At 34.4% G+C, this 27,899-nt stretch overlaps 2 protein-coding genes across 5 annotated transcripts; both read right to left on the minus strand.

Annotated features, from left to right (window-relative positions):
• Positions 1 to 1,843: 1,843 nt before the first annotated feature.
• Positions 1,844 to 27,766, minus strand: TRAPPC13 (trafficking protein particle complex subunit 13). Of its 4 annotated transcripts, none has more exons than XM_026670547.2 (13): positions 27,534 to 27,766; positions 19,620 to 19,688; positions 18,093 to 18,192; positions 16,674 to 16,758; positions 15,295 to 15,422; positions 15,062 to 15,134; positions 13,501 to 13,545; positions 11,389 to 11,406; positions 7,395 to 7,528; positions 5,786 to 5,984; positions 4,232 to 4,332; positions 2,252 to 2,402; positions 1,844 to 2,169 (listed from the first exon to the last, which is right to left on the minus strand). In XM_026670547.2, exons 1-13 carry the CDS (start codon positions 27,577 to 27,579, stop codon positions 2,077 to 2,079), a joined length of 1,242 nt encoding a protein of 413 aa, XP_026526332.1. In that variant the 5' UTR covers positions 27,580 to 27,766; the 3' UTR covers positions 1,844 to 2,076. The 4 variants fall into 4 exon arrangements, with proteins under 4 accessions (XP_026526332.1, XP_026526333.1, XP_026526335.1 ...); XM_026670548.2 differs by having other exon boundaries at positions 2,252 to 2,399; positions 27,534 to 27,763; XM_026670550.2 differs by lacking the exon at positions 11,389 to 11,406 and having other exon boundaries at positions 2,252 to 2,399; positions 27,534 to 27,763.
• SHLD3 (shieldin complex subunit 3) lies at positions 23,696 to 27,670 on the minus strand. The gene is made up of 2 exons (XM_087958363.1): positions 27,534 to 27,670; positions 23,696 to 25,341 (listed from the first exon to the last, which is right to left on the minus strand). The coding sequence occupies exon 2, from the start codon at positions 25,239 to 25,241 to the stop codon at positions 24,477 to 24,479; it is 765 nt and encodes a 254-aa protein (XP_087814489.1). The 5' UTR covers positions 25,242 to 25,341; positions 27,534 to 27,670; the 3' UTR covers positions 23,696 to 24,476.
• Positions 27,767 to 27,899: the final 133 nt, after the last annotated feature.

Here is a 27,899-nt window from a genome sequence, read left to right on the forward strand (position 1 = left end):
TTTCAATTCATAGTAATCTCAAATTCTGTGTACTATGTTACATTACTTTCAGAAGCACGAAGTGGTTACCATTAGTTGTAGGTGTATCCATTCAAATTCTTTAATAAGTGAGATCTAAGGAAATATATAGGAAGTTACTGGAGATGACACAGTTCTGTTACAGCTAAGCTAATTTGCATATATAGTGGAGTTAATTTTTTTGTGCACTGTTAGTTGAATAATAGTGGCTAAAAAATTAAATGTCTGAAACTTCTGTTTTCCAGAACCTTGATTTAGACTAATTGCTAAAGTAATAGTATGGAGCACCCTGACTCATTTCTGAAAGGCCTCAATGGATTCCAGTTTCCTCTAAATATACATTATACCAGGTGGCAATAATATTAATATTGTACTGAAACTTGCTTTGGTTCCTTTTAGTGACTAGAAGCCTCTTACGCACTTTTTGCTGAAAAAAAATGTACTGATTATTAGAAATGGTAGACCATGGAAGAAGGAAGCTTTAATGCAGCCTTAGGCTAAAATATAAATATTTTTATAACTGCTGTTAAGACTAGAAGTCCGTCCCTTATTTTTTTCTTTTTCCTCCCCTACTTTCTCACTGTTCTACTACTTTTATCCATTTCTTTTTAATTCAGAATTTGAATCACAGCGTACATATGTTGCATTTAAACCCAAACTTCAATTAGTTATCAAAGTTTTCTAGTGATTTGTTGACAAATGTAGGGACAAATGGACGTTGGAAGGTGTTTCTTGTCTGAGAGTTGTATAAATGGATTCAGCTGTGAAATGTGAAATAAATCTTGAGACTGCCAACTTCATCTAGTTTTTTAAAAAAGCACATAACAACAACAGGAATATGGAGTAGGTTCTGTTCCAGCCTAAAGATACTGGAAACATTCATGGACTCATTTGAATTAAACTAGGTAAGGGTTAGAGAATCTGTGGTCCTTCAGTTGTTTTTGCACTATAATTTCCAGCAACTTTCATCAATAGCTAGACAAGTCATGGTAACTCAAATATATTTAAAAATTATCTGGATTCTCCCAGTTTCATATATTAAGGATGAATAATGTAAAATGAAAAAAGAATTCAGATGAAATAGTTAGCAACAGAATGTCTAATAAGTTTTAAAGAGAAAGTAGATTACTATCCATCAAAAAGCCTTCTAGCTAGATCATAGGCAGTAGCTTTATTCATGCATATCTCTGAGTCATAATATGATGTGTCTCCTTTGAGTTAGAGCTATATATGTATCTATATTACAATTTAGGGTTATATATGAACCGAGAGGTGGTGATTTGTTTAGCAAACTATAGTTATCCTTTTGTTAGCATCAAGTGTAAACTCTTCATATGTGCCAGGACATATATACAGTTCCTAAGAAATAACAGTGAGAACTATCTATTAATTTCAAGCATCCCTTGACTCCCAGAGACATCTGGTTACTTATTGGAAAAGAGAATGTTATATTAGGTGGATGTTTGATCTGATTCAGAATTTACGTTGTTCAAATGTACATGTTTGTTTCTTTCCCAAATGAAATTTGTTTTCCAAACCACCTATTGCTCCAACTCTACGTTCACATACATTAAAACTATGTAAAACTAGATTCATGGCAATATATGTTCTATAATTCTATATAACATGGTTCAAACCACTGATCCTTTAATCTCAAAATATCAGCTATAAATCTGTGTTCCTACATTTATAGAATCCTGTTTTTTTCCAAATGAAGACTAAGAAAAAGTGTCTAGTCCCCTTCCCATGTACAGAATTACTTCCCCAAGAATAAGCATACTGCAAATATTAGAAAATGTTATGTACAAAAATGTAACACAATTAAATAGTTGTCTAAGTTGTCTAAGTCTTTATTTCCAAATAGATTAAAATACACATCATTGGTTGGCTCTTAGCAGCTATTTTTCAATGTTCCAGAAGTGTCACATTCATTTATGGGAAAATTATTAAATTACACTTTTTCCTCTTGGATATGGTTAGATGTATTCTGGATTCATTAGATTGTTGCCAGACAGTTGGTCCACAAATCTTAAGAATTTTTTTTAAAATATTGTTTTTTCATTTTGAAGAAACCACACAGACTTGAGCGATATCATCATACTCATATGTTCTTTTCAAAAAGGTATCTGTTAATCTCAGGCCAGAGACACTCTAAAATGAAAAGGATAGACACAGTGATTAAAGTGATTAGAGAAAAAATAAGGCTAAAATCAGAGCCACTTTAATATCTTACTTGTAGTCCCTGTACTGATGATAGCAGTGTAAGTGTCAAATATAGTGATGAAGTAGGATGCAGTTTGCCCAGCTGTCTTCCTGACACACCACACCAGTGAATTGAATTAGTATTGCACATTTCCAAAACCAGATCCATGGTCCTTTCACTGCTAGATAAAATGTACACATATAATTTAATACAAATACCAGTTTTTAAAAAATCCCATTCATATCACTTTTCTCACTATACCAGTTTTTCTTTTGGGCAATTTTAGATAGTATGCATCATGATTCATTCCTCTTATGCACAAATCTCTGTGATGTTGAATTTCAAATACAGAGGCAGAGATAGAAAATTTAAATCTAAAGACCACACTATTTTGAGAAGTTTTCTGGAAATCACTTCGCAGTTGGGCAAGTCCTCTAGATTCTCTCTTATGCATAATGGCCTTTCATAAATAATATTGATCTAATAATTCATACTCATCCATCTATACCTCAGAAATTCAGTGTTTTGGTTATGAGTTTGTAAATGGCATTAAAGAAAATTGAAGAAAGATAGGATGCAGATGAATTAGAGATTCCCCAGATTGGTTTATATGCTGCCCGCCAGTGAATTTTAGAAAAATTTAGAATTTTTTTAATTTTAATTGATTTAAATATGCAGTATTAAAGCAAGGGACACAGTTGTCTTAGCTCCTACAGAATGCTAGTTCTGTTAACAGAATATATGTCACATATACACATTATGTACTGTATGAGAAAGCTTGGTTCAAAAAACATGGCTAGTCTACGGCATACTAAACTACAAACATCTCATCCACATCTTAGTTAATAGATTGTACAAACCAAGTTGTACATATTTATAATGGGAAGCTCAGCAAAAATTCCAGTCTTCTTTACAAATCATACTGTGGTTTGCTTATTTTTGGCTTAGTGTGGTATATGCACCTAGCCACTGTGGCTTATTAAACAACGAACAAACCAGTTAAGCAAATGACTTGGTATAGTTTATTAAATAAGCTACAATCATACTAGCTATGCTACAAACTAAAGTTATCATATTAAACTGTAATTTTGGACCCAGCCAATAATTAAAATTAGAACACAACTTTATCCTCCCTAATTAATACATATGGCTCAAACACTGTTGCTGAAATAAGTAACTTCTGATTCTAAATCTGAATGATTGAAGGTAGGATTACTGGCAATCTATTTGGAAAATTTCTAAGAGCCAATGACTTCAATAATTTTAATCATAATATTAAGAACATATTTTGTGAATGTCATATTAACATTAATATTTTAATGCAAACAATCCTCACTTAACAACAGCCCTGTTTAGCAGCCACTCATATTTATAACAGCACTGGAAAAGTAACTTTGACCAGCCCTCCCACTTATGACTGTTGTAGGATCATGTGATAGAGATTCAGATGCTTTGCCACCAGCAGATATTTCCAAACTCCACAGCATCCCGTGGCCATGATAGTCATTTGTGCACGTCACTGCTGGCTTCTGACTGTTGTCAATGGAGAAGCTGGCAGTAACATCACAAATCACGGACCTGTGATATCTGAATAACTAGTGAATCGATTAGTGACAGACTTGCTGGTCCCAATTGTGGTTATTAGGTGAGGACTACCTGTGCATCTAAAAATAATGATCAAACATACTGAGAGCCATGGTGGCGCAGTGCTTAGAATGTAGTACTGCAGGCTACTTCTGCTGACTGTCGTCTGCATACAATTTGGCAGTTTGAATCTCATCAGGCTCAAGGTTAACTCAGTCTTCCATCCTTCTGAGGTTGGTAAAATGAGGACCCAGATTGTTGGGGGCAATACGCTGACTCTGTAAACCACTTAGACAGGGCTATAAAGCACTGTGAAGCAGTATATAAGTCTAAATGCTATTGCTATCTCTACAGTGCTTTTCCTTTGCCTGAAAATAAGGATCACATTCTGAAAGTCCAAATGAACAAAGGAAAATATTGCATTACCTGCAGTTTGTTATTTTACAAGTGATGTTGAAAGGCTCTTCCAAGCCGACTGTGTCAGGTATTGTCTCCAATGAAAGCCTCACATCACCGTAACCTGGAGCCTAAGGAGTATTAAAAGCTTAACAAAACATGATTGATCATTCTTATGTGCCCTCAAGTCATTTTCAATAAAATACCTTTGTGCACTTTGTCTAACCTCAAAGTATTTTGGATGAAAGTGTAAGAAATTAAATTAGCTCTGCAAATGTCATTGAGAGACCATAATATCTTCCTTTGGCTAGGTATAAGCAGGAGGAATTTTTCCTGAGATTCTTTAAAAAAATACTTAGAATCATAAATATTCATGTAATAGTGCATTAGTCACCAGTTGCAAGCTATACATTCTTACAAAGAGAGATATCCAACATAATATTTACAAGTTTTATATTTTCTATTTGTTTTAATGGCATTCTCCAGCTGCTATTATTCCTCATGGACTATGTCTTAAATGTACCATTAAATTTTAATTCTTTTTAAGAATATTATACTGCCATTTGCATGAAACCAGAAAAATGTTCCTATTTCAATGATGGTTTCAAGAGACTAGGAAATATTAGATTATCTAATGGTTTCTGGGAAACCTGAAAGCGAGGCACAAACTTTCTCCTACTAGCTGCCTCCTAGCATCTGATATTGATTCTATATACAGAGGCTCCGGTGAGACATCCAAGCTATTACAGACTGATAGTTCTATGCTTCATTAATCTGTCTAATCCCTTTTAAAGGCACTTAAGCAAATGGCCATCATCCTAGAGGGCCATCTTGTGATAATGAAAGCAATGAAATAATTAAGAATAAGGGATATGTTCATCCAACTCTTTAACAACAGATGACAAATGAAAAAAGCATATATCACTTGGCTTTTTGCTACTTCTGAAAATTGTTATTGAAGATAAAGATGCTCAGATGTACCTAAAAAGGCATTTTCTGAAAAAAAAACATACAGGAAAATATTCAGACACTAATTTATCATGTACAACAGTGATCCCCAACCTTTTTATGCCGTGGCCCGGCACCGGCATCAGCTGGCGCCGCGCCGGCACCGGCATCAGCTGGCGCCGCGCCGGTATCGGCATCAACTGGGCGGCGCCATCTTTTGACGAAAAGTGCTTCCGTGACCTCACCGGAAGCACTTTTCATCAAAAAGATGGCGGCGCCAGCGCTTCCGGTGAGCTTTTTGGGGAGAAATGGCTTTCTACCTGGAAAAGCTCATCGAGCGTGCGCCGCCATCTTTTTGATGAAAGTGCTTCCGGTAAGCTTTCTACCCAGAAAAGCTCACCGGAAGCACTTTTACGAAAAAGATGGCGGCGCCCAGCAACCAGCGGCCCGGTAAGACTTGTTCCGTGGACGGCACGGTCCGCGGACGGCGGTTGGGGACCCCTGATGTACAACATATCTTCATCACACTTAGTGTGAATTATTAGCAGACAGATCCTTCATTTTTCCCCTTCTATTCACAGCAAAGAAAATGCAGCTTTGTTTTCTTTAAAGAGAATATCATAAAAAAGGACTTGCCATTCTTTGAAGTTGACTGGTTTGCAATCTTCCCCTTTCACCCAAATTTGTCTTCCATACGATATCAAGCTTCCCAATAACTGTTACACCTTTAATAACACCAACTTTTTCTGAAAATTCCTGCTTGGGTTTTAGACAATATAAATACTGGCGTGTATCCATTGGTTGTAAGTATGTCCTTGTACCAAAAGTTGACACGCTGGAGGGAAAGTAAAAATTCACCTCTGCTTATACTTCAGATTTGGACTTCTAGATAATTCATTTAGGAATCAATCTACAAATACGGCAAATAAATTGGCACAAAGAGAAGGAAAACAAAACCACTCAAAGTTAAATTGGAAGCCCTTGTGCTTTAGTAGTTTAAATGTTTGGGTTGGCATGAGGAAACAAAGGTTCATCAGCCCAATCATGGAGGCTCACTAAATGATTTTGGGCCAGTCATTCTCAGCCCAACTGTAAAGGTATGTGGAAGTGCCTTGGGAGAAGTGGGATGGGGCAGGGGGAGAGGAAATGCTGCCTATGAAATGATAAGAAAGGGTGGAGAATGAGGCTCAAAAGGAATCTTCCCCTTTCAGACTTGTAAGTCTCTGTTAAGTTAACCTTACAGCACAGCCTTACAGTAAAGTAGAATTAGTTCATCCGGCTCTTTTTCTTGTCTGTTCTACCTCAAAAAGCTAACACCAACCTATCTTACAAAATGTTGCTGGTAGAAAAAAGAGAAAGATAGAATATTGTATAATGTTGTCTTATGTTCCTGAATACTAAATAACTAACCAACCATAATAAATATTAAAAGTCTGTTTCTCATGTTTATATTTGGTTATGTAGTACAATCTATGAATTTAAAAGATGGTGGCAATTAAGAAGTTTTAAAAAAGAATTCTAAGTTTTAAAGATTTCTTTAAAAAAAAACTTTAAAATATTAATTTGCCTCACATGTTAACACATGCAGTATTTAGACATAAAATTTATTCTATTTCTGAATAAAGTACTGTAATCCAAAGAATGGCGCTAACAATAAGGTTTGTATCACATCATACCAGGTTAAAAAAAACTTAATGCTTAGGAATATAAAGCACATTTGTATTTCTGTTACCACGGAGAGACACTCTCCATCCTGCAAAAGCTTTTAGTTAAATAACCGGTTAAGGTTTTTACATAAAAATCCATTTTATGTAGATCAATATGTTTTATAATCTAAGTTCTTCCCAATTGCAAATATATGCGAGTGGGTTCCAAAAATCACAGCATAACATTTGTGATTCTTAGAAGGTTAACCTAGAGCAGGGCTGTCAAACTCCTGGCCCGCGGGCCAGATGCATCAGACACTGGCCACAGCCACAGCCGGTTTAGCAAAAAGGGGAAAAAGTCCCAAGCGTCATTGCCATGATGACATGAGTTTTGACATCCCTGACCTAGAGAAAGGAAGAAAATCTAAAGGAGAAATAGACAATTTGATGCTAAACTCAGTACTCTTAATACAGGGATGCACAGAACACAGAAACTCTATGTAGAAACCGTTCTAATTAGACACATATGTTTTTGCTTTTTATAGGTAAATGTAAATACAGCATTCTCAAATAAGACTGGCTACAAACAAGTCTCTTACCTGTCCCCACCATGGTTGACTGTATTTAATTCTGCTACATTATACATAATAGAAGGTTCTAAGGATACCTTCTCCATAAACATTGGAGAGCTTGTGATATTCTGAATCTGAGCTTCCAAAAACACTTCATCAGTCTGAAAAATCAAGAAAAATGCTTAAATAAAGAATAGTTTGAACTGAGAAAAGTTTCAGCACTTTAAAGGTTTGAAAAACATTAAATCACATACGCAGTTAGTTTCATGCCTGAAAAATCAAAGTAACAGTAATTAAATGCGAGAAAAGTCTTCATCCCAAAGGAGAGCAATAGAAGCAAAAAAGTTAGTCGACTGGAATTGTGCTGAACAATGGATGTGGGATAATTTTTTACATAATCCTGGCTTACGGTAATACCTTAAGGTCTGCATATTGATCTACAATCACATAAATTCAGAATTTGTCAAAAAATAAATAAAATGAAAGTATGTTTAAGAAATGAGAAATGACTGCAATGCATATGTTCACATGCCATGCAGTGATGTATCGGACTGCATACAAAGAAAATATGGGATTATTAATGGGGAACTTTGACACTGTTTCTGACAGTATGCCAACTATTCTAGAAGCTCTGGTACAGTAAATGCTATAATCACTATTAACTGTTACATTTTATTCCTCTGAATTTCTTCTGAAGCTCTTACATGGAGCCCCAAGAGCCCTGTCACATAAGTTAATTTTCTCATTACCTCACTGTTATTTCTTGCTCTAAGATTTACAACAATAAGCATGTGATCTTACTTTTATTTCAATGACTGAATAGTAGTGGACTCTAGTGGACTCTGCCAAAACAACTAATTTAGCACAAGAGATTAGTAATCAGTTTCAAGACTAAAATACATGTATTTTAAAAGTCCAAGCTGGTTCTCACCTTTCACAAAGATTTATGGACAAAGCTGTACTGTAAAATCCATGCAACAGATGCAGTCTTTATGTGTGTGAACTCAACTTGATTTAATTTCAATTAAATCAACTCCCTAGGTAAATGTGCAGAGGATATTAGCCTGAGTCTTTTCACAGACAGAATGCAAAAGTATCCGAGTAGCACTAATGTAATCTAACACATCTCCTTATATTAATTAGTTCAGATATTAATATCTTTAATTAAGTTCATTAATAGAGTTAATGAGCAGAGTTCATCAATAAATTATATAATTTCAATTATATGTCAAAATAAAACTTGAAGTTAAAAGAGACACAGGAGGAGGGTAATAAAAATAAGCAAGAACTATTCATCTTCAGGATTGAAATATTTATAAAATTAAGTGACAAGTAAGTGATTCGCTGTTTGAAAAATAATTATAATAATTAATACAGCAGTATGCAGACATTCATGGATGTGAATGTGAACTGCATGATTCCTCCTAGCAGCAAAATAATTCTTTATGTTTTAATTCTCTCCAAGAGCTTAGTGCTGCAAAGCAAAAGAAAAAAGAAAAAAAGAAACTAGCTTTTTCAAGCTGAAATCAAAACCGGCTGGTGATTAAAGAGGCTAGCATGGGAGGGATCGAAATAGCTACTTGATCAAGTCTCCTAATGCACACGTTGCTCTTCAAAACATATGCGAGGAAAATTTCACAGCATGTTTTATGGTGTGAAATTTATATATGGCTAAGCAAGCCCTTTTTAAAAAAGGTCTTTGAAATTTGCAGTAATCCTTCTCACATGGCTGCTTCATAAGATGCTTCTGGTTGTCTTTGCATACATGTAAAAAGACTACATTGCTTTGGTGATTCAAAAAAAAAAAAAAAGATTCATATGCGCTCCCAAGAGATGTAAAACATCTCTTTTAAACTTAAAGGATTTGTATAATCCCAATGTGTAAAAAAAATAGTTAGAATAGCATGTTGAATAATTGTAGCAAACTGCTCAGTAAATTGTAGCCTATGGTATCCTTGGATGAACATGAATTCGGGCAAACTCGAGGAGACGGAAGGACAGGGGAGCCCAGCGTGCTATGGTCCATGGGGTTGCAAAGAGTCAGATATCACTTAGCAACTGAACAACATTATCTCTGGACATGATACTAGCAAAAAAGGGAAAATAGGCTCAGTTGGGATTTTAATACTAAATCCCAATTTAACTTTATCAAAATAATAGGGCATATGGAACTGGGACTGCAAACTCCTTCCTTTCAGGTACATCTTGAAATTGTTCAGAGCTCTTCTTTCCATTTTAGATTAGAAACACAATTCATGTGTTTTATGAGTTACTTCAAATTAATTACAGTTATGAGAATCAATCTAATTTTACACCACTAATTATGGCTTACTCGCATTACCTATGGTTAAGATTAATGAAGATTTGGATGCCATACTAAAATGTGGTCAATTCTGTCCCCTTCCTAACCAAACTGGAAGAATTCAAGGAATTGGACAGCCTTCAAGAGGTCAGGAAGATACTAAAAATGTAAAGCTATGTTTGAATGCAGCCTTTGTCAAGCAAAACACCAGTGACAAATTCAGTTATCTTGCTTCTTAAGCATTTGAGCTTAATTGCTCCCACATTTTCCAGTATCTTGTATTTAAAACATTGTACTATTCTGCAATAATATCTCATAAATTGACTGCTAATCTCTGGAGTTTCCATATTTCCCTCTAGTAGATTTTAAAAATATCTCATTAACAAAAATTAGCAATAATTCAGTTGAGGAAAGAAAGCAAAATCAAGCAATATAATGAAAAAGCAAAGTAGAATACAATGAAGCAAGAACTGATTAATCTTAGTAGTAACTTTATTAGAACAAAATGTTTCATAGCAAATTTGTAGATTCCACATCTATTAAAATTTGAAATAAAAATCACATTGCAGTAATGTTATAGTAAACATTGCCACATGTGTTTAGGAGTTGGAAAGCAGCATAAGCATGTGAAGAAAAATGCAATAGATCTCAGACTCTCTCCTCCAATCCAGTGTCTTCACAAAAAAGTAGGTAACAGAAACCTAACCATGATGTAATATGACGTAAGCCTATATGATGGGCTGCATGTAGTTCATGCTACTCAAAAAAACAAAACACATCTTTTTCCTCAGGCCATCCAAACTGAGAGAAACTGCAAGATATATACTCAAGATAAAAGAAACTTGAATTCTTGGCTGGATACAAAAAAATTACAAGACAAAGTAAAATGGCTGATGGATTTCTGTTTAAAAACACCTTCTGCTTGACACAATGCTCTAAAATATCTTTCATAGCAGTTTTCAGGCTTCAGTTTGTCCCAAATCTTTTATAACTGGGGGAGGGGAAAAAATCTTTCGTGAACCCCCCTCCTCCCCAAAGCAAACATTCTATTTTTGTCAGCAGAAAAATCCTTGCTAATGTTTTCTACCCAATCCTTTTGATTTTACATACTTTCTTTATCATTTTGCTTAATTTATTCTGGCTTTGTTAGTCATGAAAGGGGACCATGTAAAATGTAAGATCAGTAGTTCTTACTATCAAATAGCAAAATTTTAATTCAAATTCCTGTTTGGGTTCAGAATTTTTTAGGTAAAGTCTGGACATTCTCCAGTGTTATAATACTTTAAAAGTATGAAGGCATGTATTCTCTAGAATGTAAATTTATTTCCAATTAAAAATGGTGTCGTTTTCCATGTAACAGAAACAGCCTTATGTATATAATCTTGCAGTAGTGTAATGTACCTTGAGAATATCATGTGTTGCTCTACATTCAAGCAACAAAAAAGAAAATTGTTTTTGAGAGCATGTTACTGAAAATCAATGAAAGCAATGGATAACAAGGAAAGAGCTAATGCATTTGGAGAGATGTTTTTTCTTCCTCCTCACTCTCACCCAACATTTTTAAAATTCCAGAACAAAATAAAAGCAAAAGGCAATATTTATGGTCAGTACAGCAAACATTGCTTTTCCATTATATTTGAACAAAATGTTAGTAACAGGCAGAAAGACAAACAGAAGACAAGCATACATACATATTTATAAATAATAAATAAAAATTACCACAGAACTGAGGTCACTCTAATGGGAAAATAAAAAGAAAAACATTAGAGAATTTAGGGTTAAATGCTAAAGAAAAGAGGAGGATAACCACGTTTCAAATAAAATGCATCTTTTTGCATTTTTTGTGTGTATTTAAAACAAGACAGCATTAGTAAGAGAAAAATGTACACTGCAGTAAAATGAAAAGGATTACTAATAAGACATTTGACTTCTAAATAAGACTTGTGCCAGCAAATGATATAACAAAGGAAAAAAAATTATGTGGAATGGTAAAGACAGTAATTGTACAATGAACATACTGGTTAAACTAGTACATGCTCAGGAAAGAGGTTCTACATGGGAAATATCTGGGTTTCTTTTCTTTTAGGGTTTTGTCTTGTACACTGTCTTTCAACATGGAACCAAATAAGAGAACCAAATCTGATTTCCTTCTATAAAGCATACAACCAAATGCAAAGTTACAGGAAGCACTGTTGAGGAAATGTAATTTTAAAAAATGCACCTTCCACTCAATTATATACATTGATACATGAAACTGGTTTCAATTTCCCAACTTACTTTAGATTGATGAGGGATATTTTCCTTTTCTGTATGAAGCTGTTATTTAGCCTTCTGTTGATTCAATCATTCATTCATTCACTCATTCATTCACTCATTCCATATTCTGCAAATATTGTGCAGAAGACCTGTGAAAATCAAATTAATAGACTGATGCCAGAAGAGCATGACTGTCCATTTTTTTTATCACAATTGTTTTTTTCCTCTTTAATTTGGCAGGTGCAGCTTTCCTATAAGGAGAGGCAGCAATGCTATGAAGCAGGCAAGAATTGAGAAATATCACATAAATGGTATTTCTTGCTTGCTAAGACCAGTCTTCTTCATCTAATAATTCTGAATATAGACCCACCTTTGAGGAGAAATGTTGAGCAAGAATACTTAGTATTTTTAACATTTTCCCCATGTCAAAACATATAATATCAGTATAGCAATTATAAATGGGTAGATTAAAAAGGGAGGGAGTAAATTATATTTACTCAGCAATTTTTGCTCAGTTATAAATAGGGATACACCCTTCCATGCACACCCACATCCTCACCCAAACAGACATTCCATTGTCACAGTACCTACTATATTATATAACCAACATAAACTTATTGTCAGGACTGACATCCCCATTTTGCACATCTTTTACCCTTGCAACCTCTTATGAAGGTCCCCAGAGGCTCCATTGTGCTACAGACATCTTTGATGCTCCTCAGGTTCCATGTTGTATTGATTATTTAGATTCTTTCCATTAAAATTAAATTATTTAGATTCTTTGATATAAAAAACGAATAAGGTAATTTATTATTTACAGGAATGTTTCTGGATCTGTAAACATACAGGAGCATTATGAAAATGGGGCTAAAATGCAATGCTGAAAAAGGCAGGGGGGAAAAACCTGAGGTAGTATTTTTGGAGGTATCAGGCTGTACCCCATAGTTAACACCTGAATCATTTAACCAAGTTTAAATAATAATTTCTGATACATATACTTATAGAAGAAAAGTTAGCAAGACTTAATAAAACAAGTCCAGTGATTGCTGGTTTCAAAAGCACAACATTCAAACCCTTTGTATTTCCTTCTCAGGAAAAACCTCAGCAACCCTGATACTTTATCACTGGGCATGGCCACCACACCTCACATTTTGTGAGTGTGACATGATGTGCTGTCAAACTTCAAAATGTGCTCTTTGGGCCAAAAATTGCTAAGATATCTGACACAGATTTAAACAAAATAAGCTCTAAAGTATATTTAAATGAAGTTCAATTACTTTTAAAATCATTCTTTTATTTTTTTGTTTGATGTTCTTCCTAGTTTTCTGATATTATCATTTGGTATTCTCTTAATCCATAAAAATAATTATATTCAAAACATCCTTACTATTCTCATGATACGAAGAAGATACCTAAGTACAGGCAGACGCTGGATAAACAGATGCTTTGATAAAAAAGCAGCTGGGCTGATTAGTTTATCTCATGTAGCAGAAAAATCCTAACACCACAGTTTCCATTCCTAAGAGAAATCTCCTTATATTACTATACATTTAGGCATCAATATTTTCTACTTACCTCAGCATTGTAGAACTTAGTTTTAACATCTAGTGGTTTAAGGACCTGCAGAAAAAAATAATAAACACTAACAGAAGATTTACTAGATTCCTTCAATAGTATTAATTTACTAGCTTTTGTTTTTCTAAGTTCAACTATATATCTGAGTCAAACAGGAGATGCCATTAAGGCTGTTGCCTGGAGGCTGTAAGAGTCTTGATGGAAAGGAACAGTTTGAAACACAATTCTAGCAAGACCAAATAGCTGTGAGTTTGGACATCATTTGAGACCAATGAATTTCCTCCTTTAATTTGGGAAAGGGCTGTGCTCTCTCATGCTTAACTGATATGTAGTTTGGGAGTTTTCCTGAACTCATAGCTGCTTGTCAAAGAGCAAAATTCAGACAATTACATCTTATGTACCAACTGCAACTTTTCCTGGATCAGAATGCCCTCCTCACAGTCATTCATGCCTTGATAATCTTATGAGTACTATTACTTCTACTAAGTAGAAACTTCAAAACATTTGGAAGTTACAGCTAGTTCAGAACAAACTAGCTCAAAGAGCTACAGGTTCTATATTATATTCCCATGTGACATTGCTAGAGGTGTACTAGTTACCAATCGACTTTTGGGGCAACTCAAAGTACTGATTTTGTCCTTTAAAGCCCTGCATAGCTCAGGATCCAAGATCTTCAAGGCTGTCTTCTCTCATTAATACCTGCTCTTTCAATGAGATATGGGAGGAGGAAAATTCCTCTGTGTTCCTACACTTAAGAAGGATTTCATTGGGGACCTTTTTCTGTCAGTGCTCCCTCCCTCAGCATTGTCACAAAGTTCAAGCTGTCCCCAATTTTATTACAATTCCACAAAGTTATGAAGATTTTTACAAAGATCAAGCATTTTTATCCATGTGGGTTCAATAAGATTTGCTTCAAATAAGCCCAGCTTTCTATGAAACGTTTATGTCATAGAAAACTGGGCTTATTTGAAAAAAGTACCAGTATGGATAGAAGTTTTCAATCATCTTCAGAAAATATTATACTATTTCTGTAGTATAGAGTCACACAATCTAGATATTTCTAAACTTGGTGTTACTGAGTCTCAATGGATGGTAGCATTTTCCAGGCTTAAATGAGTTGACTCTAGGATACGAGAAAGAGAACATATGCAATTTTACTTTAGTTTTTTTTATTAAATGTAATCTAATTTGTTCTGTCTTCATCTATTTTTAAATAGTGATTAAAATGTAATAATTAATCTGAAAGGTGTATGAGCTTTGCACATGAAGAAAATTATTTAGTATCCCACCAGCATAATCATGGATCTTTGTTCCAACTCTGCATACTCTTCTGGATACCCCTCCTCATGTACATCAAACCCTTTTCCTGGAAGTTTATTTTAGGACTGATGCAAAACAGTGCAGACAAGTCTAATATTAAATACAACTTTCTGAACATTCTCCTCTTCCAGATTTATCTTATAAATATTCAATACAACGTTGAGGATATAGGAAAGAGAGATTGGGGAATTAAAAGATACTATCGACAGTTAGTGTCAAGCCCTAGCTGTATTTCCAATACCTGGAACTTGAAGAATTTTCGGAAGTACATCTTTTCACCAGTCTGAGTAGTATAGCTTACGGCACATACCAAACTGAAAGACACAAAGAGTCCAATGGATTTTAACTATTTGGGATAGGGATAGTGCATATCAGTTATATATCTGCCTGTCTGTCTGTCTGTCTGCCTATCTATTACAAAATATAAACAATGGGTATGTGCTTATGAATATAAGAAAATAATAAATATCTCACATGTGTGTCCCTATTTCCTTTACTTCATGATGGATTACATCGTCAATGCAACAGTCCTGCTTCAGTTCTGCCACTGCAGCACTAGAGGCTGAAAGGTTTAAGCGTTGTGAACTTGTCTGTAGGTCAGCCTTGGAAGTTGGAACACAAGCAAAATAAATAAATAAAAGAGTAAATAAATTTTGGAAGACACCCACAGAAATGAACAGTGTTGTGTCACAATTGCAGATTGGCTCAGAGAACAACAGAAGACAATACTGTTCTATTAGAAAATTCTCCTCTTCACATTTTACAGATGGAACAAAACACATTCAATAGCATTTTACTAAGATCATCCAATAAGTAAGATTTGCCTGCATTATAAAACCTGACTTTTCCTGGCCTAAAAACAATCTGGCATTTGGTGGTCAAGAGCTGTACCTCTGAAAATGGCTGGCAGGTGGCCCATGACCTGTTGGCAGGGCTGGGTTTGCGGGGTAGTTTGTGGCATTTTCTTTGTTTTTAATTGCAGTATGTCTATTTTACAGTTTACAGCACAGTTATCATGCATTTAGTACTGTGCTGAAAGTGGCAGGAAATTAAGTTGTTAATTTTTCAGCATTCAGATTTAGGATTCTGAAGGTTGCAAAAAAAAGGAAACACATGAGACACAGATAATCTCGGAACTGTAATTTGCCCAGCCTGCTTAAATAGTCAAACTGACATATATCTACTATATAGTTCATATTATTTCTGTCTAATACATTTATGTCAGTCATGGTTAAATCGGAACAGGTGAGATATAGGGATTAAGCTCCTGGAATGGCACCAGAAAGACCTGACTTACGTTTGCACTCAGCCACAGAAATTTCCTTAGTGACCTTAGGGAAGCCCCACCCCCTGTTCCCCTTTAAAAATAAGTGGCAAAAATGGTAAGTATGCTGCCTTATGTTCCTGAAAGAAAGGTGGGCCATAAATCTAAACAATATATAAACACAAAAGCCAGATATTCCCTAAGTAGAAAATTCTCATTCAAAGTAGAGTTGAATTCCAAGAATAACTGAATTTGATTATTAAGATTACTGAACAGTTAGCATTTTACACAGCAGTTTACCCATAATTAAATTCTTGGGCAAAATGTACTGGGAAGATCTGTTATAAAAGCACCACTGAGGCCAATCAGCCCCTGTCATATTTTATTACACCAAAAGCTTGCACTGTAGAACTTCCAATAGGAAGAAAAATGCAGAACAAAGTATTTTCCAGCTTCTCTTTAAAAATCCTCCTACAAAGAGAAGAAACATGCCTTTACAATTTCTCACATTTGTGGATGAAATAAATTTACAAATTACAAATAGAAGAGTTTTAACATATTAAGAGTGACTATACAAAATGAAGCATACCTTTACCAAAATGTCTTTTACAACTTGCTGACTGTCATTATGAACACTAATGTAGCTGGAAAATGTTTCTCCTAAGAATATATTTCTGTTCAAACAGAAAGGAGGAAAGACAGTAAAGTTAAAAATCTTTTTTCTTTCTTTCTCTAGCTGATTCATCTTTACTTTCAGTCGCTAGATAATCCACCCCTGAAAGATTACCAAAGTTTCTGTAATGCTTCTTCCAGGTATATCTCCAGATATGTTGGTCTGCAACACTACAAAGTTCCCAAGTAATGTCATTGATTAGAGATTCTGACACTTAATGGCCAAAAACCTGAAGAACAGCAAGCGAAGGCTATGCTAATGTAGTTAGTGCTGATGAAACGGATTAAACATGTAATTAATTATGAACCTGTGTCTTACATAGATTTTACCTATAGCAGTTTGTTGTATGACAAAACCAACTGAAAATAAATTAAGGAAAAGCAGAATTAATACAAGCAGATGATATGGATGCATGTGTAAGAATGTAGCATAAATATTAAAAAAAATTAAACCCATATGGAAAATAAAGCCATTAGATACACTCTTGCCCATGCATACCAGTTGCTAGGAAACAATATAAGGAAAAAGCTATTTGTATCATATCCATCATACCATACGATAGAAATAGTTTTTGAACTTCCAAGCTGTAACTGGTTCACCACAGCATACAGGATGCCGGATGCTTTGGTCTGATCCAACAGCTCTTTGACTAACGCTTCCAAATATTAAAATGTTGGAATATCTCAAGAGTCTCACTGCACTACTAAATGAATATAAAGATTCCATTTTTTTATAGTCTGTAGAAAACAACTATAACAAACAACTATATTAACCAGAAATGAAGCAGATATTCTTGTGCTTAAAAAGTTAGTAACATATGTACAGTCTTTTTATAGTCTTGGAAATATAATATTTGAATTAGTTTATGAGATTTCTCCTCTCAAAAATGCAACTAAGTATGCACAAGTAGTCCTCGGTTTATGACAATTGAGCCCAAAATTTATGTTGCTAAGTGAGAAATTTGTTAAGTGAATTTTGCCCCATTTTATGACCTTTCTTGACACACTTGTTAAGTGAATCACTGCAGTTATTAAGTTTTGAACACAATTGTTAAGTAAACCTGGATTCCCCATTGACTTTGCTTGCCAGAAGGTCACAAAAGGTGATCACATGACCCTGGGACATTGCAATCATCATAAATATGAACCAGTTGTCAAGCATCCAAATGTAAATAATGTGACCATGAGCATGTTGCAATGGTCATAAGTGTAAAAAATGGTCATAAGTCACATTTTTCAATGGCGTAACTTCAAAGGGTCATTAAATAAACTGTTGCAAGTCGAGGACTACAGCATAATTAATTCAATAAATCTAAATCTATGTACAAATTCTTACCCAAAATTCTGAGGCAGTGTCAACATTTCTCCAAGCATTAATGTTTCTGCTCCTTTTACAGTAGAAGGATCATCTTTCATTAATTGATTAAATAGATCTCCTGAAGAATACAGAATATGTCAGGTCAGCTCTATTTAGAATGCATTAAAGTTCTTTTATATATATTTATACAAATAAAACAAAGTATCTGTAGCTCAGGATTGAACTGTGGAGTCCTTGGTGCTTTCTGAGCTTAATTATTGGGGTTTTTGTTTTTTTTTGGGGGGGGGGGGCTTGCAGATAATTACATTACCCAACTAGGTAACATCATTAGTATGAGTATGTGTTAAAACTATGAAATACAGAGGCTATGAAAAAGATAACACTATCATACATCAAAAATCTCAGAAACAACCAACAGACTATTACAAACACACAATTTATGTGACATATAAACTCTCACCAGAAGACCCAGTAGCCTAAGAAGAAAAACAGGAGTAATCTACAACACTGAAACAACCAATACATTGGACAGACAGCAGAGCACATTCATGAATGCCAATTAGCAGTTAGAAGACACAATGGAATCTTAACCTCACAACATATGAACAACCTTAGCCAGTTTCAACTAGGAAGCTGTCAGTACCCTAGATCAAGCTAGATCTAAAAATGCTAGGAAATTCCTGGAAGCTTGGTATTCAGACAAATCAGCCACCAATAGACACAGAAATAAAGCATATTACACACTTTTCAAAAGAGACCATTAAAAAAAACCTAAGAATGAAATTAAAAGATTAGAACACATATTCTCAAGCAGCTAACACCCAACATCCAGATAAGCAGAGATTAACACCAGGCAAACAATCAAGCAGAAAAGATCAAAATCGAGAAACTACCAAGGAGAACCCTCCCAACATTGGCAGGGTAAGTTACTATTTATAAAGAGGAGGCAAACCTTATACTTACTAGCACTGATGATATTACCTAATTGGCTAATGTCTTCAAGCAAAGCTCAAAGACTCCATATATATTGAAACACATATACAGAATATTAATTATAGAAGTCAACATTTAAACTAAAAGTGCCAGTACCAGGGTGATTTCATATTTGACAGATGGAAAAGCTATCTCAGTTATCCAGGTCATGGTTGTGCCAAAGATGATTTTCAAAAGGCAAGTGGACTTTCTTTTTCCCTCCCAAAAAAACCTTTATCTTTGTTCGATTTATTACAGATATTTATATACAATCTAACTCAAAACTGACACTTATGTTAAATTTATTTTATAAAGATATTTATACTTCTTTGTTGGCAATGAAAAACAGCAGGATAATTTACCCTAGGGAATGAACATTACTGGCTTTGTCTATTATTCCTTGTCCACTCATCCACTCCCTACTTGTCTGTAGTAGCAGTGGTGACAACATATTCCAGCAGTCTGAGAAAGCTTACTGCTAAACCACTTTTTCAAAATTTAAAAACCTAGTGTATAAATAAAAACAATTAATTAACAACAGTTTTAATTACTTTTAAACATAACTTTATTTACCTGGCAGATCTCTTTCTTCACAAGTCACTGGTATATTGGTGAATAATGTAGGCTTGGTCAATCTCATTACTGTGAACGTAAAATGCAAATTCAATTTAATATAGAATATAAATATTAAAGGAATCTTCACAAAATATAAGACTGATCAGTCATTGCCTTGGCATTTTAAAAAGTAGGGCTAAAGTTAGGTAAGTATGTGCACTTTCTTCCGCAAATGGAAGAGAAATAGATATTGTATTTAACGAAATGTGACAATTTCTCACCCTGCTAAATAATTTCTAAATAGAAAAGATATAAACAAAATCCAAGAATATGCAAGGAAAAAAGCATATATAAAAATAGTATGTTGCTGTTTTCTGACTGTTCTGACGCTAAATTATCTATCTGTAATTATTCCATTTTTCTGAATAGTATTGAAAGCCAGGTAATAATGAATGATGAATATATTAACATAAATATAAGACAGCATAATTTCTTAAACATTAAGACAACAAAATTTTCTTTACTGTTAATACCATTCTATCAATTAGAGCCCTGGTGGCACAGTGATTAGAATGCAGTATTGAAGGCTAATTCTGCTGACTGCTGACTGCCGACGGCCAGCAGTTCGGCAATTCAGTTCTCATTAGGCTCAAGTTTGACTCAGCCTTCCATCCTTCTGAGGTCAGTAAAATGAGGACCCAGATTGTTGGGGACAATATGCTGATTCTGTAAACCACTTAGAGAAGGCAGTAAAGCACTGTGAAGTAGTATATAAATCTAAGTGCTATTGCTACTTCTACGTTTCCATATTACAACTGTGTAAATAGGGAAAGTGGAGTGTAATTGAAGCCCTAAGAAAGTCTAATATTTCTTAACTTTCTGAAGTTAGTGACAACTAACATAGGGAATTATCATGAGTTAATTCTGATTCATGGTTGCATCAATATATGCATCTGATTAAGTTCAATATCTGTCATCACAATGAGATTTGGAAGATTTCATTTTTATACCAATCCTATCCTTTGTAAATTATAATGCCTTGAAACATTGACATATTTTTAACAGAGATCATCCAAGGAGCAGCATTGCATATATCTATAATCAAAACACAGAAAGAATAACATTTTGACAAGTTTCAGTTTTTGCTTAAACATTGAGAGCAACTTCAAGAAAGAAAACTAAATACAGTACAAGCAGACAGGGAGTCCTCAACATATGTCTGTAATTGAGCCCAAAAGTTATGTTGCTAAGTAAGAAATTTGTTAAGGGAGTTTTGCCCCCATTTTATGACTTTTCTTGCTACAGTTGCTAAGTGAATCTTGCTTCCCCATTGACTTTGCTTGTCAGAAGGTCACAAAAGAGGATCACAGGGCCCCAGGACACTGCAATCAACATAAATATGAACCAGTTATCAAGCATCTGAATTTTAATCATATGACCATTGGGATACTGCAACGGTTGTCTTTTTCAGAGTAACTTTGAACAGTCACTACATGAACTGCTGTAAATCACTACATGAACTGCTATTGTTACTTTGGAGCACTGATTTAGCATTATTGGATTAAAAAAAAACACCTTGGTATTTGCATGGTTTGTCTTATGTTTTACTAGTCAATTACATGAATGGTTGCTGCATCTTACAACAGAAGAATGTGGAAATTTTCATCACAATTTAAACTACAGAGGAAAAAACTTCTAAATCATTACTTTGGAGCACTGATTTAGTATTATTGGATTTTAAAAAGAACACCCTGGTATTTGCATGGTTTGTGTTTTGTTTTACTAGTCAATTACATGAATGGTTGCTGCATCTTACAACAGAAGAATGTAGAAATGCAGCAACCATTCATGCAATTGACTAGTAAAACAAAACACAAACCATGCAAATACCAGAGTGTTCTTTTTAAAATCCAATAATACTAAATCAGTGCTCCAAAGTAATGATTTAGAAGTTTTTCCTCTGTAGTTTAAATTGTGATGAAAATTTCCAGCAGCTCCTGGCACTTTTGTCAATGGCTCTAAACTGTGAAGAAGATAATTAAGCCCTCTTCTTAATTGTAGGGATGAATAATATAACAATTATATCATAATTGCAAGACAATGAATGGCCAAGTGGGAAGAACTCATGACAGGTAGTCTTGATGTATAACCGCAACTGGGGCCAGAATTTATGTTGGTAAGTAAAGACAGCCATTAAAGGAGTCATGCCCGATTTTATGATCTCTTTTGCCATGGTTAAGCGAATCACTGCAGTTGTTAAGGGAATCACACAGTCATTGGATGAATTTGGTTTCCTCCATTGACTTGGCTTGTTGGACGACAGCTGGGGAGGTAGGTCACAAATGATCCTGGGAAGCTGCAACCATTGTTAAATACATGCCAGTTGCCAAGTACCTGAATTCTGATCATATGACTGAGGGTTGTAAGTGTGAGGTCCAAGTATAAATCATTCTTTTTCAGTGTCATTGTAACTGAACAAATGGTTTTAAGTCGAGGGTTACCCATAAAAACAATAAAAAATTATTCTAGGCAGATGAACTTAGATCCAATAATTCAACTGCTTTTAGTATGAGTTTTCATTTCACATATGCTTTGTTTGTTTTTATAAAACCAATTTTGTTTTACAGAATGAAACTTACTTATTTTACAACCATTAAAAGTATGAACTGCAATCTTACTAAAAATATTTGTTTCTACGGAGTTTTGAAGCAAGAGTCCTAATAAATAAGGATCTCAACCACACTTTTGTAGAATATTTTATTTATTAATTAATCAAATTTCTAGAACTGCCCTCTTCACCAAAGGCAACTCTTGGCAGCATACAGTGTATGTCTGAAAGCAATAATATAAAAGATATAAAATCACTTTAAAAAACAGTTATTATGAAAAACAAAGATACAAATCATAGGTGAAAAGAGAATAAAAATAACCAGCTGAATGATTAAGCTACCTAAGGTCTGAAGTTCTCCAAAATGGATTTGGTTCTCAATATGTACATTTATATTCCACTGATGCCAGTATATTCCATAGACTAGAAAAGCAGGTTCCCTCCAAAGCAGTCAGTTTCATTCCAACAAAACCATCTTCTTGGTTATGCTACAAGCTCAGTAAATATCAAATTTGGGTTGGTGGTTCAATATCATGTTAACACCTTTAAATCTTACTTTGGTTTACAAAATCATATTAATAAAAGTTGGGATATTTGAGCTACCATAAGACAATCCAAATCAGGACTAGGTCTCTTCAACTACATCTCTAATATTTAAAAATAAATGCCCAAGCCTTGTTAAACATCTTCTAAGATGTCTAATAAACATGAAAAAGTATATTTTGTTGAATTATATTGTATTCTTATCTGACATTCTTTAAGACATATGACAATTTACTTTTTCAAAGTAGGCTATTACCTAAAATTCTTGCAAATTATCCAACTTAAATTGTTTTTCAGCATTCAGTAAAATTAAGTCTGATTTAGAATTTTCTAAATTTTCTAAGTTGAAAGAAAATTTCAACAAGTAATCTTAGAGTTACAGTGGATGCTAGTGCTTCAAAAGCAAATTGAGCAGTCAAAAAACATGCTAATATTTTTCCATTTAGCAGATTTAAAGAAAGATTTAAAAAATAAATTATTCTTTCATTTCATTAAATCTACTGAAATAATTAACAATATCTTACAATAGTTTTAAGGTACTCTGCATAGATAACCATGATACAGAGCAGTCCAAATGTTTCAAATACTTCAGAGATATATAGTATTTCAGACCTCTTGTAAGAAAACTACATATATCAATGATACCTGTTCTAAAATACTGGTCTTATCCACTTATTAAACTGGATAAAGGGAAGAAAATATATTCCTCTCTGACATTATATTATTTGTTGCAAAAATCATCACATTTAATGTTTGAGGCAGAACTCAAAATGAACATTCAAGGAAACTTAAATAAGGCCTCACAGTATGTAACTCTGTCCTCCCTCAATTTACTTCCAGCTCCATTGCCTAACATACTTATTTATACCAATATTACTGTAATAATCCAATGCTAGGGTCAAATATATTATATTTTTTTTTGGGAAAAAAACCCTCAGAAATATTGATACAAATAGCTTTTGTATTTATTCTTTAATATTTATACACAAATACTTTAATGATCTTAGTAACAAAGATTCTAAAAATAATTATTCACATGCAGAATAATTCTTCCAAATGTCATCTTCTGAAATAATTGTGTATCTTTGGAAAACTTACAGTATAATACATCTTGTAGAAATCAATTATTTTGCAATTATGTTTTATCGCCACTTGACCATATGGATTGAATCATATTAAGAAAATCATTTACTTAAACAGTAAATTCAGAAATGATGTGAGAGACTATGATAAGGATTTCTACCACTCAACAAATATTGGTATTTTTAGTCCTACAGAATTAACTAGAAACATTTAACATAAACAGTCTTGTATTTGTCTGTTATCATTTACAAGAAAGTATGATTCACGAAATGCAGTATTAAAGTGGCTTATGCCAGTACATGCTTCATGATTACTTCTGCTTGACTTATCCTGCCAGAAGGTACAGCTAATAAATCCATAAATTCCATTTGTAGTTTATTTAGCATTATATTTAAAAAGACAGCCTTGCTTGTTGCCTGCACAAACATTCAGGATTCAGATTTTAGCTTCATAAGGAATAGAAGAAATAGATTGCTTTGAGCCTAATACTCAACTTACCATCTGTAAATGCTACCACCATTTAGCCCTTTGTTGGGAAGAGTGGTGAGTGGAATAGTATGTTTGGCAAATATACAGCAGCTAATATGCTCATTTTGGTTTATCAGATCCCAAGTGGCATACTGCCTTGCTTTATCTAAAAACTAGAAGCTATGTATAATCCCATATTTGTGAACAAGCAGATTCATCTTTCCCTTAATGTTTAATTTTTTTCTAAGGGTGTTTGCAATATGTTCACAGTATAATATATCACAGAAAATCAAAATCTGGCTTTCATGTCTCTGGATTGTAGCGTTACAAGATGGAAGTTCATTGTGTTTGATCATGACATTAAGATTTATCCAAATCTCTTCCAAAACTTGGTTGTTACAAATAGATGGTTCTATTATCCACCACGCTCTATAGAATACATGCAACTTTAATTTTTTTAAAGTTCTCTGCAATTCTAGAGATAAAGGAAGAATGCTGCCTTTAAGTTTTGAGCTGGGTAGAGAAACACTCCAAGTTCTCCTTAGCTTGCCTCTGCCATGTCCTGATGGCTTTCCCAAATTAGTCAAGTCAGTTTCTCCATGCTCAATTTGTAAAGTCTGTTCCGCTTTTATATTGGGTTGAAATTCTTTAAGCCCTTCTGCACTATTATAACATAAAGAAGCGTTGCAAATAGTTTCTGAAGTAGCAACATATTGTTTCACTTGTTCTACTTCTCTAACAGAAATAACTGGAGGAGCATTTTTAGGTTTAATAGGCAGTTTACATAAAGTGTTTGGAAACCAGGGTATGAAGACTGGCAGCTGCCGCCTAGGAAATTCCTTCAAGGCTTCTTCTGCAATGTTTTGCAATGCTGCAGGGTCCTTTTCCCAAGCTCGATAATGCAGAACCATTTCCATCCTTGTACAGTGGGAATCCATGTCTTATTTTAAAAGTTTTCTGGGTAGGCGTGTCTCAACAAATAAGATGATATTGCTCAAAAGAATCTTATTCTGTGTGCTGTGCAGTTGGGAACAGGACCTAGAGCAGAAGTAATATAAGATACTCTAGCAACTTTATCATCAAATTCACTGAGATTTTGTTAATCAATATTGTACTAATTTAATTTATCGTAAATATATACCTTTAGAAAAATACCTCCAATGATATATGACACCCTCAGTTTTATTAACAGCTTCTTCCCAGTTTTGTTACTGTCACTGAAACCACAAGAGTTTCTATGTTACTGATATGAAGCAAATGAGTTGGAGCTATAGTATCTTTTGTTTTCAATGTTCAGATATTTCCTAGCTGATCAAAACAATACAATATCTGGAGACATATATATAGGGAAATGGTAAGACATGAAGCTTAGTTTCACATAGTGTGTGTGTGTGTGTGTGTGTGTGTGTGTGTGTGTGTAAAATAAATAAATAAATAAATATATTATGTGAAACTAAGCTTCATGTCTTACCATTTCCCTATATATATCTTCTCTATGCCACTCTTCTTCAACCTGAGAGGATTCCCTGATTTTCTATTTATGCTGGCTTTGAATTCTGGGAGTCATAGTTCCAGACTATTTAAAAATAACAAGCTAGACAAGCTGCTTTAAGCATTAGTACACTAAAAAAAATACAAGCCATTTGCACATTTTTAAAAAGATTCAGTATAAATTATCTTAGCTTTTGAGCAGAAGTGTTTTAGAGGCAACAACCCTGAAAACGTGATTCTAACCTTAAACCTTAAATTTTCAATAATTTGAAAATAGGGATTTAAAATAGGCATTTAAATAATTTCCCCATAATCTCGACAGACTTATTATTTAAACTCACAAAAACTATTGCCGTTGTATCAGGTATACTAATTATCAAAAAAGCAGCAGAAAACTTTTATCTTCATGCATATAAAATGTGAATGAAAAGAATATACACAAATAAGGAACTAATTTTTCCATACATATGCTCCACATAAGCTTTTTGTCATCTCAAGTTATATTGTTTTCCCATCAGGAAACTGCCTTCTGAGTAGGACACTCTGCAAAATGTAATAATTTTAAAGAAAAATGTATATGTATAAACATATTTTAATTAATACAGCTTAGTTCTACCACTGTAATAATAGTAATATTAACATTATCACATGTTAGTGATATATATTATTTTAATGCAAACATAAACAAATGATTACGCATTTCAAAACAATGAAAGCAATTTATTTTCTTCAAGAATAGTAACCTGGGGAAATAGCCATAAGTTAACATATATAATTCTATCCTGGTACAAAGAGTGAAGTCCTACCGCAGAAGGCAATTGTTTGATATTGGTGATTCTTGACTTATGACTACAATTTCCATTGTTAAGCGAGACAATTTTGCTCAATTTTACAACCTTTCTTGCAGTTGTTCGGTTAGTAACACGGCTGTAAAGTGAATCCCCATTGACTCTGTTTGTCAGAAGGTTGCAAAATCATATGACACTGCAACCATCATAAATATGAGCCAATTGCCAAGCAACTAAATTTTGATCACATGACCATGGGGATGCTGCAATGATAGTAAGTGCTAAACATAGTCATAAATCACTTTCCCTCAGTGCCTTTGTAATTTCAATAAGTCGCTAAATGAAAGGTTGTAGATTGAGGACTATCTATATTTGCTTTACAGAACAGAGTTATCAAGTTCTTTATTTGGGGTTTCTTATCCACAATCCCATAAAAGATAATTTATTAGGAGAACCAACCAAGAAGATACAAAACTGCTGGCGTTATTTTCACAAACTAACCATAGTATAATTGCTCATCAGACTTCTTGTTCCTGTTATGGCTAAATGAGAATAAGCACTAGGAACCAATTTCTTTCCGCCTCATTTGCCGAATGCGCACAGCCACATAGGAAACATGGTCCTCCCCCCAGTGATCAAATTGGCGGGAAGGGATGAAATGAAACACGTTTAATGAATTGCGCCTCACACACCTCCCCGTTTTTAGTACCCAATCATCCCTGCCACCCCCACCGTCCGCCCCGAATAAGATACCAATAAAGAGTGGGAAGAAGGGCGTTCCTTCTGCCGTTGCGCCCCACAAGAGGAAACTCGATGCCGCATTTGTAGGACACCGGTTTTTTTCCCCCACCAAGCCTTTCTCCTCTAAACCAGATGGAAATCAGAGCACGACGAGCACCAGGTGAGACGAGCAGCTTCACAGTTAGCAAGGAGTCGAAAACCTAGCAGTACCTTTCAAGGCCAAGAGATGTTCTTGCTTGGCTTGGGTCACATCCATTGCCTCAGCCACGCCGCTTGGGTCTTCCCTTCTTCAGTCAAGATCAGAAGTGGGCTGTCGCCGCATCACTCCGTATCCACTCTATAAAAAGGAAAATAAATAAAATACCCGCCTGCTTCTGGCCCACTATTTTCAGTCAACAGCGCTTCGCGGAAGACAGATCACTACCGTAGTTTCTTCCGAAACTACAATTCCCGACGATCCTTGCGAAATTCGAATATTGTTTTTTTTTAATTGCTACCGAGAGGTAGCACGGATTATCAAAACAATGCATTCTGGTAGTTGTAGTTCCGGTGAGCTTTGACTTTTTATTATGACGT

Source organism: Notechis scutatus, chromosome 2 (assembly GCF_049901735.1).
Source record: "Notechis scutatus isolate UNSWTSFEM ecotype Mainland chromosome 2, rNotScu1.2, whole genome shotgun sequence".
In the NCBI taxonomy this organism is placed as follows: domain Eukaryota; kingdom Metazoa; phylum Chordata; class Lepidosauria; order Squamata; family Elapidae; genus Notechis; species Notechis scutatus.